The sequence below is a fragment of the Alternaria metachromatica genome (genome assembly GCF_023757995.1).
Source record: "Alternaria metachromatica strain BMP 0045 chromosome Unknown scaffold_1, whole genome shotgun sequence".
In the NCBI taxonomy this organism is placed as follows: Eukaryota; Fungi; Ascomycota; class Dothideomycetes; order Pleosporales; family Pleosporaceae; genus Alternaria; species Alternaria metachromatica.
In genome coordinates, this window is record NW_026055492.1 from 685,652 (window position 1) to 699,110 (window position 13,459).

At 52.9% G+C, this 13,459-nt stretch overlaps 7 protein-coding genes across 7 annotated transcripts; 5 read left to right on the top strand and 2 right to left on the bottom strand.

The window, feature by feature from the left end:
• Nucleotides 1-1,150: 1,150 nt before the first annotated feature.
• On the top strand, nucleotides 1,151-2,597 carry J4E83_000225 (uncharacterized protein; the record flags this gene model as incomplete). The annotated part of the gene is made up of 3 exons (XM_049327188.1): nucleotides 1,151-1,168; nucleotides 1,217-2,335; nucleotides 2,388-2,597. The coding sequence occupies 3 exons, from the start codon at nucleotides 1,151-1,153 to the stop codon at nucleotides 2,595-2,597; spliced, it is 1,347 nt and encodes a 448-aa protein (XP_049193333.1).
• Nucleotides 2,598-3,205: 608 nt separating this feature from the next.
• J4E83_000226 (uncharacterized protein) lies at nucleotides 3,206-4,360 on the top strand (the record flags this gene model as incomplete). Its single annotated transcript, XM_049327189.1, has 3 exons — nucleotides 3,206-3,340; nucleotides 3,388-3,850; nucleotides 3,900-4,360. The coding sequence occupies 3 exons, from the start codon at nucleotides 3,206-3,208 to the stop codon at nucleotides 4,358-4,360; spliced, it is 1,059 nt and encodes a 352-aa protein (XP_049193334.1).
• Nucleotides 4,361-4,977: 617 nt separating this feature from the next.
• J4E83_000227 (uncharacterized protein) lies at nucleotides 4,978-5,469 on the top strand (the record flags this gene model as incomplete). Its single annotated transcript, XM_049327190.1, has 2 exons — nucleotides 4,978-5,010; nucleotides 5,068-5,469. The coding sequence occupies 2 exons, from the start codon at nucleotides 4,978-4,980 to the stop codon at nucleotides 5,467-5,469; spliced, it is 435 nt and encodes a 144-aa protein (XP_049193335.1).
• A 140-nt stretch (nucleotides 5,470-5,609) lies between these two features.
• J4E83_000228 (uncharacterized protein) lies at nucleotides 5,610-6,296 on the top strand (the record flags this gene model as incomplete). The annotated part of the gene is made up of 2 exons (XM_049327191.1): nucleotides 5,610-5,614; nucleotides 5,729-6,296. The coding sequence occupies 2 exons, from the start codon at nucleotides 5,610-5,612 to the stop codon at nucleotides 6,294-6,296; spliced, it is 573 nt and encodes a 190-aa protein (XP_049193336.1).
• A 152-nt stretch (nucleotides 6,297-6,448) lies between these two features.
• Nucleotides 6,449-8,116, bottom strand: J4E83_000229 (uncharacterized protein; the record flags this gene model as incomplete). The annotated part of the gene is made up of 4 exons (XM_049327192.1): nucleotides 6,449-6,741; nucleotides 6,820-7,060; nucleotides 7,125-7,845; nucleotides 7,899-8,116. The coding sequence occupies 4 exons, from the start codon at nucleotides 8,114-8,116 to the stop codon at nucleotides 6,449-6,451; spliced, it is 1,473 nt and encodes a 490-aa protein (XP_049193337.1).
• Nucleotides 8,117-8,841: 725 nt separating this feature from the next.
• On the top strand, nucleotides 8,842-9,813 carry J4E83_000230 (uncharacterized protein; the record flags this gene model as incomplete). Its single annotated transcript, XM_049327193.1, has 1 exon — nucleotides 8,842-9,813. One exon carries the CDS (start codon nucleotides 8,842-8,844, stop codon nucleotides 9,811-9,813), a length of 972 nt encoding a protein of 323 aa, XP_049193338.1.
• Nucleotides 9,814-9,851: 38 nt separating this feature from the next.
• J4E83_000231 (uncharacterized protein) lies at nucleotides 9,852-10,889 on the bottom strand (the record flags this gene model as incomplete). The annotated part of the gene is made up of 1 exon (XM_049327194.1): nucleotides 9,852-10,889. The coding sequence occupies one exon, from the start codon at nucleotides 10,887-10,889 to the stop codon at nucleotides 9,852-9,854; it is 1,038 nt and encodes a 345-aa protein (XP_049193339.1).
• Nucleotides 10,890-13,459: the final 2,570 nt, after the last annotated feature.

Consider the following 13,459-nt stretch of genomic DNA (forward strand, 5'->3'; position numbering starts at 1 on the left):
TATGCTTGCTTCTGACAATCTTTTCGCATCCCAATGAGTCTGCACGAATGGAGTGCGGTCTAGCCTATACGGACAACCCGTTACCCTTCCGCGCGGATTCCGGAAGACTTTGCTGATTGAAAGAAATGGCGGGTCTACCCGAAAGCTTAGGCCTCTAACTCCGCGTACCATAGTGTAGCAAGACATGGGTGTGGCGTATTTCAAACGTGAGTCTCATCGCTTCAGTCAAGGTTCTAAGGCTGTCTTGGACTATAATTGTGCGGATCGTCACTCACCTCTACATACCCAACATATGTGATTGGGCCTGTTTCATCATTTGGCTTCGGCTTCATCCTTACACTCTGTCTTGTTGGTGTACGATCCGGATCGTCAGTTCACCGTGTGCGTTTTCCATCCCCGCTGTCCACGAGACTCGTTCCACCACCCAGAGAGCGCCGATAGAGACCTTAGTGTGTTTGCGTGTGTCCATACGATCATTGCCTCCATCTTTGGGCTCCTCCTGGTCCCTCTGATCTCGTGGCACATTCTGGTGAGGCTACCTTTCTTCACGTAACCGCTCTGGCCTAGCGTACTGATGATGTGTATCGATTAGGTACCTTGCGTGGGCTCACTGTTGCATCATATAGATAGCAGGGCCAGCCTCGTCTCCTCCACTTTTGTGGCCGACCATTCACAATACCAAGTCTGGAAATTGCAAGATTTAGCGTTGTTGTCTACCTACCTTGGCAGAGCTCTGTACTCGCTCGAACTCCGCAACCCCACCGCCTAATCTCGTGAAGCGGTCAGGTCCGTCGAGCGAATGATAGAGTGTCATTCCTGTGAATACTGAACGTGTCCGTGTGCCTCGACATCTCGACAGCACCCCGCAATCTTCAGTCACGCCCACTTCACAGCGGTGGTATCCCGCCTGTTTTGGCCTCGCGTAATCGCGCATTCACGCCGACTTGCAATACTATTGTAAGATTAGCGTCTCTTGGGGTACCCATAAGAGGCGGATGCCGCGAGAGCAGTCATGGCTCTCGCTCAAGAAGTCCCCCAGGATTGCAAGTATCTTCTTCCTCAATCTCTTGCTCAGCTTCAACCCCGCCTGGTCTACGTCCCGGAACCTACCTCAGCGGATCAATTTCGCGACTTCCCCGACTATACTGGAATGCCGGATTCAATGATGGTAAGTGACGCCTATGCTGTCGCGGCACCGAAACTGACAACTGTGAAGGCAAGTCACTATGTGCAGACCCAGCCGTATGCACTGCAGAGGCTCGAGCAGGAGGACACCAAGTCAACAGGCGCAGCACCTGCCACGCCGAGCTCCAACAACCTCGCGTATTCATCTGGCCAGCACTGGAGCGGAGTCCCTACACCCCCGTTCGACTGGCACCATGCTATCCAACAGACGCAGCCTTACGTCGTACCAATTTCGGACCCGCAATTCCGCCGGAATCAGGTCCTGACGTACAACCCTACGCCCATCACACAGAACAGTATCGCGAAGAGCTTTAGCGACCCAATACCCTGGCCGTCCTCGGAACTCCATGGGCTGCCTCGTGGGATGACCGCCAACAGCTCTGTCCTGGACAAGAGCACATCACTGTCGCCAAAGAGTTACCGCAGCGATGACTTCGAGAATACGTACAGTCCAGGGTCTATGCTAGACCAATCTTCGCCATGCGGAACTTGGAGCGTACCTTCAGCGACTACCACCAACGCCGCCATCCTTTCACCTCCCTGCAGGTCTTTCCTTGTACACGACGGAGATGGCGACACTGGATACTCAGGACTCCCGAGAATGGACGAGGACACGGCCAAGGTCACAGCACCATGCGGCTATCCTAGTCGAAGGGACCAAAGACCGATTGCCTCTTTCGGGGAGGACTACAACTCTGGATCAGATTATTCGCGATCTCAGACTAGTAGCGCTGGCCATTCTCCGTGGTACGGTGAGAACTTCGCGTATAACAACTCCAATCTAGCGTTCAGGACCCGCGACGTTGTGCGCTCCAGTCACCCAACCAGTAATACTAGCATATCGTCGACAGACGAAGCAAACACATCGCAGTATCCTGTGACGCCCTGGAGTACTTCATGCCCGGATGGCGGTCTCCACAGCCGTATCCAGGACAGGTTCCACGTTCCACGCAGTGCTGGTGCCCAAGCCCAGCGAGAGCACAACGATCAGCTACTGATCGATGGAAAGAAGAGAGGAGAGACGTACAAGGAGATCAAGTCGAAGATGGTCGGTGAGAAGCCTGCAGAGTCTACTTTGAGGGGCCGCTACCGATCCTTGACCAAGGCGAGAAAGGATCGCGTCCGGAAGCCTGTCTGGACAATGATCGATGTAAGCCGACCGTTTGAATTTTACTCGTCATAGTAGACTGACACCTCGACAGCTACAGCTCCTGAATGAGACCGTTCAGCAAGAGTTTGATCGTATCGAGAGCAACCTCCAGAACCCGTACTCGCTAAGCTTTGAGCAAAAGATCCTCAAAGTCGCTTGGAAGAAGGTCGCAGAGTTTATTGCCGACAACGGCGGATCGTATCATTTCGGCAACGCGACGTGCAAGAGGAAATGGTTGGAGCGCAACCACGGTCGCAAGTGATCGGAGATACACATGGGCATGTCGAGCGACGGCATCGACACCTCCTCATCCTCCAGTACGCTTGACTGGTGTCAAGTACTGTTGACTTTGAAGATACAAACTGCGAACACTGAAACATTCTCTGACTGCACAGCGCTACTGTTGCTGTTAAGGCACCGAGGGATGTTGTAGGGGCACCTGTCTTCTGCAAATGCGCGGAAGATCGCCGCATGGCAGCATCTCTGGTTTCTGTTACTTCTGGAGTCGTACTCCCTGTCTGTACTACTTTGTTCTATTGTTATGTTGATGGTAATGTTGGTGGATATGTTTGTCTTAGTAACATCTTGGGGGCGTAAGAAGCCTCCATGGCCTAGATGGGGAAGCTGCAAAGCATGGCGGTGGCGTGACGTCGTTTCGGGAGGTCTTTTGAGCGGGTTCTTGACGATATAATATCCCTTGAATTGAATGTGGCACGTCGTAGCAGATCCAGTGTGACAAACGTGATGACGATAGTGAAGGAGATGTCCTGAGGTGTGAAAACGATTCTAGACTTTGGCGCTAGCTCGCGGTGGAAGCTCGAACGGTTGAACTGGCCACCCACCCCACCTGTCATCGATACGCGACAACGAATGAAGATGATTCTCGGGCTATCTGAAGCTCTTCCGAGCATCACGAAGCGCAAGTTCGAGGCTGCAAAGGCATCGTCGGATCTGCTGTTCTCGCCCACGGAGCTAGCCATCATCCGCTCATCTGCAGGCATTCCCGTGAGTATGCCGGCCCTGCCACCACCACCAGGCTCACACGCCAGCAGTTCCAATTACGATACTGCCCGTCGCTCGCCAAGAAACCCATTCCGAAGCTCCAGAATGCGACGTCCAAACAGAAGATCGACCCGTTCGAGAACCCCCCACCAGCCCTCCACCTGGCCGACATACCCGCCGCCAACCCAACCCACTTCCTCGTCCTCAACAAGTACCCCATAATATCCGAGCACTTCATCCTGGCGACAAAACCCAACAAGAAGCAAACACACGTGCTCGAACAGGACGATCTGGAGGCGACCTACGCCGTCTTGAAGGCATGGCAGGCAGACTCTGGCGGCGACGAGAAGCGTCTCCTCGCCTTCTTCAACTCCGGGGACCACAGCGGCGCCTCTCAGCCCCACAGACACTTGCAGTTCCTACCTGTAGAAGGAATGCGCGATAGCAACAATGCTAGCGACTGGGGCCTGCTCATAGATTTGATCTTGACGAGCCCGGCAGCCAAGGCAACTGGTAGGCGTCTGACAACTCTGCACTTTCCCGTAGCTAACACGCATCCAAGAACAACATCCCGCATTTCTGCAACATCCTTCTCTGCCGTTTACGCACTTTGCCTACCCATTCGACTCTGAGCCTTCAGGTACCCAGTTACTCGATGTCTACAACCGTCTGTACGACGCCGCGAAAGCCGCAGTCGACGCCTTCATCTCCGCGAACCCGAACGACTTCGCCCTGCACCCCACCGACGACGGCGATCTACCCATGAGCTATAACCTCGCCATGACCACTGCAGGCGTGGTCATTCTACCTAGACGCGCCGAGGGCACGATGCTTCACCGCGATGACGGCAGCGAGATCGGCTTCGTTGCTCTAAACGGTACAACGTTAGGAGGTACGATGATGGTCAAGCATCAAGACGAGTGGAACATGCTACGCCACGAGCCAGGGCTGCTGGACCGCATCCTGGGCGCGATTGGCATTCCGAAACCTCCTTCATCCAAAGTGGGCTCATCCAACATATGACCGGACCTAGGTAGGATCCACGTGGAGTATCGCTAGCCAGGCTGGTCGAGTACGACTGCGAACGAGCGAGTCCTTGCATCCTTCTCCAAATCCACACCAAAAAGATCACAAGCAAATGTATATGTGGACGAGTGATACCATGGCCACTTTACGAGACGCGAATGTCTAAGACGTGACGCGCACGCGACAACGAGCATGTGCCGCATCCGCATATCACGAGTAATGATAACCACCTAACGCAGCCAAACATGAAGAAGTCTTGAGAGATTGAGCGCGATCGCGCAACGTCTAGTAAAGATACACCATCGAAGATTTCAGTATGTAACAGGTTGTGTCGATGACCTCGGTTTGTATTTTGTAGAAAGCCCGGGTAAGTCATCTGGTGTTGAACGGCACGTGAGCTGGCGCGGTCATGAGACCACTCCTCACCAAAACAAAAAAGGTACTCATGATGCATCAAATGCGAACACAAACTTCAGCTGAGCAAACTGCGGCGAGGTGATACATTGTCAGAATGACTGTCCGGCTGGTGAGTTCTCGTAGTGCAAGGTTTGAATATGCATCCCACCGTCACCTTTCACACTCCGCATTCATTGTATATTCCATAGCCTAGCATCATGAAAGAAGAAGCAGAAAAAGCCGTAGAGACAGTACGTTACGTTATAGTCACCGCATGCATAAACGAGGTGCTGATCGAACTTGCCTAGGCCAAAGGGTTACTCCAAGACTTTGTAGTCGTGGTTTCCCTCGTGCGGACCTTGACGGAATCTTTCGGTTCTGCCAGTGATCTATACCGGAAGCTCAAACGTAGATCTGGCAAGAAAGATAGCGACGACGAGGAAGATGAGTATCATATTCAGGGGCCATGGTATAGGCGTCGTCGCGACTCCATGTTTGGCTCAGAGAAGAGGAAAGGCGACTACAGTGACAGCGAGGAAGAGCTCATATTCACCTCTTCCTCTCAGATCCGAGCCGAGTACGAACGTGGGTATCGGAAGCTAGGCGAGCCGTTTGCGCGTGGCGATGGTATGTTCTCATTCAGGTTCACACCACCAGGTGCTGATGTCGAACAGTCACAACGCATACCCAGCTGCAGTCTCAGATTATAAAGCTTCAGCAGACGGTCATCAATATCCAGCAGGATCTACTACTAAGCACGTATATGGCGCCGTCATCTTCGCACTCGCACCTTGCACGTCTGATTCAGACGGCTCGCACGGCGCGCGCGGCCTCCATCGCTTCGTTGAACATGCAGTACGAACGTATGCTGCCACCACTCCCATCACCGCTATTACCTCGACAACCCGACGCACCTTTAAGAGTCCCTGGCGCATTTCCACTACCAGACCATCCGCGACCGCCTTCAAGACCACTGCGGCACAAGAAGCGCATGGACAGCAGCTCCAGCTCCTCGTGCGAGTCAAAAGAGGTCTTGATCAAACCGATACCAATCGTGAAGCCCAAATCAAAGCCCACGCCTATACCTCCACCCCCTCCCCCACCTCAGCCTCAGCCTCAGCCTCAGCCTCCATCTTCACGCTACAGCACGAGGCTCTTTTGTATCTACGCCAAAGACCTCCAACACAACCCCCGTCTCCACCTTGCCGACGCCTACCGACCCACCGGCGACCACAAGTGTCCTTTCTGCCGCACGCACGTCCCCATCCAACCCGGAAAAGCGTGGGAGCTCGTCGTCGACGGCTACAAGAAGAAAGACGAACACGGGCATTGCAAGACGGTACCGCGAACGTTTCGCATCAAGAACCGCTTTATTGTCAAGAGCCATAGAGAAGGTGGGGGCTTTGCATGTGTGCTTTGCGCGAGGTTCAGGAAGTCGGATACCGTGTGTAGGGGTATTGAGGCGCTGATGGATCATCTTTGGAGGGAGCATGCGAGTGAGGAGTTGGAGAGGGATGCGGATATTGTGGAGGTGTAGAGGGATGTTTGATGCTTTTTGTTCGGTGTTCTAATGATTGGCGTTGGTGATACCCTTTTCGTAATGATCTGCTGCTTTGAACTTTCATTTAACACTTTTGCAATATAATCATGGATGCTATATGAACAGTTCGATCAGACTCAAAAGCCTACTCAATATGCGTAGAAAACGTTGACACCATCCCTCTTCAGCCGCCGGTTCGTCACCTGGAGCCACGCCCTCAGCGCCCAGGCCGATGCAATACACGCCCCGGCAAACGCCGCATTGCTACTCATAGCAATTACATACTTGGGTCCGTCGCTCGCGGGATACAGGTAAGGCGTGTAGATAAAGCTAGCCATGGAAACCACATTGACTATGGACAGCGACACGGCCTTTTTCTCCGTGGTTTGGCCGAGCGTTCCTGACACCCAGCCCAAAATCACCGAGTTGACCGAATAAACGCCTGAAACACGCAATGTTAGTAGGATTTCTCACAACAGGAGTGTCAAGAAGGACGGGGATGATGGGGGGGACAACGCACCGGAAGCGAAGAGGAAGCAAGAGATGTAGCGCGCAGCGGTGTTAAGCGTGATAGCACTGATAGCGAACCCAACGACTGCGATTCCCATCATGACAGTAATGTGCCATGTTCTATCGTTGAACTTGCCAGACGAAATGCCGATGCATATGCCGACCACGCCGGCAACGAGCGACGGCGGAGCAGTCAAGACCAACGTGATGGTTGTACTGAAGCCCAGAGACCTGACTACAGTAGGGAAGAACTGTGTTTTGTTAGTAGCTGTAGCATGAGAGTTGTTGCAGGAAGCATGGCCTCATGCGACATACCTGATTGAAAGACGTAGCGCTCAAATGCATATTCTGCATAAAGACCAGAAGATAAAGTCTTGGGTCGCGCAGAGCCTGCATGAAACCCGCTTTGACTCCTTTGCTTGGCTCAAGTCCAACGGTGTCTCGCTGGATACGATCGTGCGCCAGTTGACGTTGTTCAGGTGTGAGCCACTTCGTTGTGAGCGGCTCATCCGGTAGTAGGAATACACAGATGATAGACACGCCGACTGTGACGATGCCTTCGATTATGAAAAGCCACTGCCATCCGTGCATTCCATGCTTGTCGTCCAGCGTCGCGAAAGTAGCCGCGGCAATGAGTCCAGCGAAAGAGACGGCGAAGATGTTTCCGGCATACAGGATAGATACTCTTGTAGCGATTTCCTTGCGCGTGTAGAACATGCTTAGGATATATAGAGCGCCTGGATAGAACGGGGCTTCGACGAATCCGAGGAAGAAACGCACCAGCACCAGTCCAGTGTAGTTTTTGACTAGAGCTGTGAGAGCTGCTACACAGCCCCAGACGGAGCAGCACAGAGCCATGTAGAGCGAAGGCCGCACTTTTTTGGAAGACATGAGCATGTTACTGGGTATCTGCGCAAAGAGATAGCCAACGTAAAGAATGGATATGCAGGTGTTGTATTGGTTTCCGACTAGACCAAGGTCGTCTTCGAGATCGTTGAGGCGCGCATTTGCTATCGCATTCTGGTCGAGCTTGTTGCTGGGTAGCACAAGTGTTAGCAATGTGAAGATCGAAGGGGTTTTGTGACGTACAGAAAGTACATGCAGAAGAGCGCTGGCATCACTCGCATGTCGAGCTTGCGTACCAGGGCGATCTCTGCTGGATCTGTCTTGGCAATCGCACCAGTGTAGTCGGCGCCATCGAGCGCAGCTTGCGCCTTGAGGTCTTTTTCGGATGTTGCGACATCGTCGATTTGCAGGGGCACATTCTTCTCGGTATCTTCGTAACGGTCGGTGTTTGCGTTGGCCATGTTTGGCGATCTTCAGAAGCGCAGGATTGATGACTCGGTCATGTGCAGAATTCTGAAGTATCCTGAAGAACAGCACGAAAGGCCAACCCTCCTAAGAGAAGCGCCTTCTATATACCCCAGCTGGACGAACGTTCCCCAGAAAGTCCATGAGCAAGCTTGACCCCGGACTTTCCCCAGACCCCAACTTCTACGTTGCGGCGCGGAGAAAAACATGGGGAACATGACAATGTCCAGAGCGTCCCGCGGCGTCCGCTACGAGTCAAGTTAAAGACTAGGTAATTGGCCATGAGAATCGTCGGCTGGTCCTGGGTGGAGAGCGGCTTGCGGCTGGAAGACGCTAGCGCGGACAAAGACATGTCCGGTACGCCTGAGCGGCACATCGGCTCATGCCAGTGGCACTACGTCGGAACATTGCAAGTCCCCGTTACTCGCATGACTCCATCGAGACTCCAAAGAGCAAACCGGAGCGATTCATCATGGCGTTTTGGCGGACTCTCTCAAGTCCGCCTGCCAAACATGCGCTCGAGACCTAGCACGAAGTCGTATGCTGCAGTGAGATCGTCCAACGTTTGCCGCTCGGCATTTCCATGTAATGGATGGGCGAAGTACATATAACGCAAGCTTTCGATCCAAGATTCAGCACCATCCAACGCAAATCAAACTCGTCCACTCTCCTACAATCAACTCTTACTCCCTATCCAAACCCCACTACTTCTCTCACCACAATGGGTTCCATGCCTGAGGTCAAGCAAGCTCCCCAGATCGACCTCGCAGGTCTCGTCCCTGCGCCGGTCACTCCATTCAACAAGGATGGCTCGGTCGACTACGCAGCCATCCAGCGTCTTGGCTCCTGGCTCGGCAGCATTCCAGGCGTGAAGGGTCTGGTCGTGCTGGGACACGCTGGCGAGGGCACTTTCCTCACCCAGGAAGAGCAAGTAGAAGTCATCAAGGCCTTTGTTAAGTCTGTGGACAACAAGATCCCCATCATTGCTGGTATCACCACAGAGGGCACTGAGGTGGCTGCGCTCGAAGCTCAACGCGCCAAGGCTGCTGGTGCGCAAGCGGGTCTTCTGTACCCCAGCCATGGCTGGCTACGCTTCGGATATCAGCCGGGAGCGCCCCAGGACAGATACAAGACTGTGTACGAAAAGTCCGGACTTCCTCTCATCCTGTTCCAATATCCCGACAACACCAAGGCTACCTACAACCTGGACACGCTACTCGAGATTTCCGCACAGCCCGGTGTCATCGCTATGAAGAACGGCGTCCGCAACATGCGCCGTTGGGACGTCGAGATTCCCATTATCAAGAAGCAAAACCCCGACCTTACTATCCTCACATGTCATGATGAGTACTTGCTACACACATGCTTCGACGTCGACGGCATGCTTGTTGGGTACGGCAACATCGCGCCCGAACCGCTGCTTGAGATGATTGAAGCCGGCAAGGCGAGAGACTACCCTCGTGCAAGAGCTGTTCATGACAGACTGCTCCCAGTCACTAGGAACGTTTACCATCGTGGCTCGCACATGGAGGGAACTGTTGCACTCAAACATGGTCTGGTGGCGAGGGGCATCTTGGAGCACGCGACAGTGCGAAGTGGACTTTTGCCATTACAAGACGGCGCAGAGCAGGAGATTCATGCTGCATTCAAGTCAGCCTCGCTGGGCAAGGTCACACCGCCAAAATCGGGTTGATTGTATGTAATTGGTATTATTAGTATTTCCCTTGACGCTCAATGAAAGCTTTGTTCATGATAAAGTGGATTTTCAGTCATCGCAGGGTCGTTGCCGAACCAGTAGTTGATGTCTTCGCCGTTGAAGAGATGCATGATCTCTTCGTTGGGTAAGGGATTGTCTGAATATTGCTGTGCAATACCAAGAAAGTTCCCTGCTCCCGCAAGATAGTCGAATGTTAGACTGTTGGCATTCTGCATCTCGGCAGATTGTGCGTTGGCGTTAGATAGGGTTGACTCTGTCCCTTGGGTTGTGAAGTTTGCGGAATATGGTACTGCATGGGGCTGATCGGCAAGTCTCTGGAGCTGTCCTGTTGGCGTCACTGTGCCTGTCGCTGGATTGTGTCTTGAGGCCACGTAATTTCCCGAACGATTTGCTGTTACTTGTCTCTGAGCTTGCCAGTTATCCATGCCAATGGAGGGGTCGCGAGCAGCATGAGTTGCCGGCCGCGAGCTGTCCCTAGACGTGTTCGTAAGGTCGCGGCTACATGGCTTATCGAGTCGTGTGACAAGGTTTTGGATAGCGACTATGCATGCGTCTGGCCAACTCGTACCCCTCAACGCCAGGTGCTTGAGAATCTGAATGCTTCGGTCTGAGAGCCTGAATGCGATGTCGCGCGTAACCTGTCCGTCCGCAGCGGCAGACAGGATAATAAACGTACTCATCCATACTGCCCAGGTAAATGATGGCCAGAGCAGAGGAGTTCTTTCGTATCCATGTTGACCGGGTGAGCCATCGAACGCCCCGAAACCCCTGAGGGCTTTGTGTAATGTGTTTATTATGGAGCGCGAGGCTGATATGCAGCGTTGCAGCGCAGCGTTGTATGCAGCGTTCTTCTTAGACGTTGCTAACACGGAACGATGGAGAGCAAGCACTGACTCGAAGCGAAGGACGATGAGTGTGACTTGATGTGCTTTGGATATGGTTTGCGTCTGCTCGTCATTAGACAAGTGTTCATCGACCATATTCCACCACTTAGTATGCTCTGCCTCCACTTCCAGGGCTTGATCGACATCATCGGCGCTACCATGCAGCATGGATTGGTGTCGCGTTTGCATGATGGATCCGCGGATGTCGGCGTGGCGAGCTAGAAAGTCCAATAAATCTAGTCGATCATCACGGGTGCGATCTTGAGATGAGTTAGCCGAGAACCCTTGAAACCCAATCTGCTACAAACATACCAGCTTCCTCAGGCTCCCGTAGGTGTCGCTCTGTGTGTGGGTAGCAGACATTTGCCTCGTCTGACCTTATGCCGAGCGGCGTACCAAGTCGGATGCATATATATCTATCGATGCATATTACAGACCAGAAAAGCCGCTTCCTTAGCTCAGCTTCTTTGCTTGGAACTGATAACTGTAACGGACAGCGATGCAAACTCAACTGGAAGGCCATTCGAACGGCCAAACCTTCCAGACGCGACGCCGCGTTGTACCTGTGCATCGTGATCAAGAACAATTGTACGCTAACAAGAGCCTGCAAAGAGAGGATCGAGCTCTCTTCAGTCAGCACCAACTGGACGCTTCTGATGGCGTCGTTGACGGAATGGAAAACGAGTGTTGTAGGCACTAGCTTGTGTGTAAGATTCATCTGTCGCCGGTCGTGGATGGAGATTGACATGATGGAGCGAAGTATGATGTGTTGGAGTTCGTTTGCTGTAGATTGAGATGCGATGCGAACGCCTCTCGACACGATTTGACGAAAATAATCCAGTAAAGAGGGCGCATGAAGAAACGGAAAGGCGGGATGCCAATGGTCGAAGTAAGACTGACTCCATTCGAGAAGGTCATCAAATGCGATAGCTGATGTGACGCTCTCTGGTGCAAGCGGGCGTACTTCGTCTGCTTTCCAAAGCCATCTTGAAGCACTCTTGGCGGCACCTGCGGGTAGCTGATCATCTTCTCCGGGTGCAGCATCACTCTCTGGGGTATCGACATGACGCACGGATGCCTGGTTCGCGGCAATGTTTCCTGCGCTGGACGGAGGCCTGAGGTTACTGCCGGGGCTGGTGCCGAATGTACTGCGACTGTGATCCTGAGGGCTCGTTCCTTCATTCCCGAATTCCCGAAGCTGCTGGCCCATTGTCTGAAGAAATGCTCTACGTTTCCTTACCGCCCCGACATCGGGCACCGCTGTGTTGGATTCCGACTCATCATGAAGAGCCTGTCGCTTGTTGGACCTCGCATTGGCTTCGGCCATCATCTATTCGACGATGCACTACACATGAAGCTTGGATATCAAGCTTTAGTTGTACTGCAATCGATATCGCCGCGACGACGGTCACACACTGCAGTTGTGGGTGGCTGATGGAGATAGAAGAGGCTGGAGGTGGTTGAGCTGACAGACGCGACGAAGATGACGCCTGACAAGCTATGAACCCTGGCAGCCTCATGGCGTTAGCGCAACGCGAGTCAGTTTCTCGGCCTGAAATTCGTGTTGCAAATTCACTGTCAATGTGTGCTTTACTTGCTACATGCTGTTTTCATAATACGTTTTAACATGTGAAAAATACACGTAGGATCCCAAAGATTCGTACAATCTCAAAAATATTTACGCCATTGTTCTGTAGTTGGAGGACGCGAGTCAAGCGACGTGCCCACCGAAGGTGCAACAGGCTCTGATGTGCCTTCGCCTGTGGAATACGCTTCGTTTCCTACATTCCCTCGCGGCGACATTGCTAACATGTCTTGGTCTTGATGAAGAGGACCTGGCGCGGGTTCTGGAACACCGAGTACATCTGGTGCTAACTGCCACGTAGCTTGCGCAAATGGGAGGTTTGATCCGTCTACGACTGATGACCGCACATCCTCATAGTTTGCCACCACAGGACTCGACTCCATGACCCACGGTTCCGTCTGTGCAGGGCTTTCCTGAGATGCGTGACTACTGCCTGCTTCAATGCCTTTTCTTATAAGACCTTGTCTTCTTGACCACCAAGATAGACGTTCCTCGTCTGTGTTGAGAGGGAGGTTCTTCCATTCTTCTATCCTGCTCGACTTGGCCTGCTTCTGCACATTCTCTGCTAGTACACGACGATCTGTGTCAGAGAGACGTCGCATCTCAATCGGCACCTGAGAATTGTAGATCGTGGAAAGGAGCTCCAACACGACAAGCTCGGTCTCGAGCAATCGCTGCTCAACGAAGGATATATAACCCGATGGGATGCCTCTAGTACAACCTTAGCTTCGCTTCCAAGAAACCACTCTCTTCACACCTTTTGTTAAGCGGCGGATACCGACACGAAATCCCTGCGGACACACATTGCGAGCAAATCGGTAATTCGCGATCGCACTGTAGTATGTTAGTTGATGCGTTGCGATGCTGGTTGATGGCGAAGACCTTTGACTTCTTGTTGCGACAGGACTCACATGCAATCGGATGGAAGGCACCAGATTCGTTCTAGATCGTGTGAGAAGGCTGCCAAGCTTGAAGATCTGGGGTACTTGGGACTACTCACCATTGCATCGGCGCTGCATGGGCACCGCTGGCGGAAGACGGTTCTTTCTTCGTGCGCTGCCGGACTTGTCTTTGTCCTAGCGTGATGCCCCGCTTATTGTTCGGAGCTGCATTTGCGGGGATGACAACTCAGACGAAGCTACCTCGCAACAAT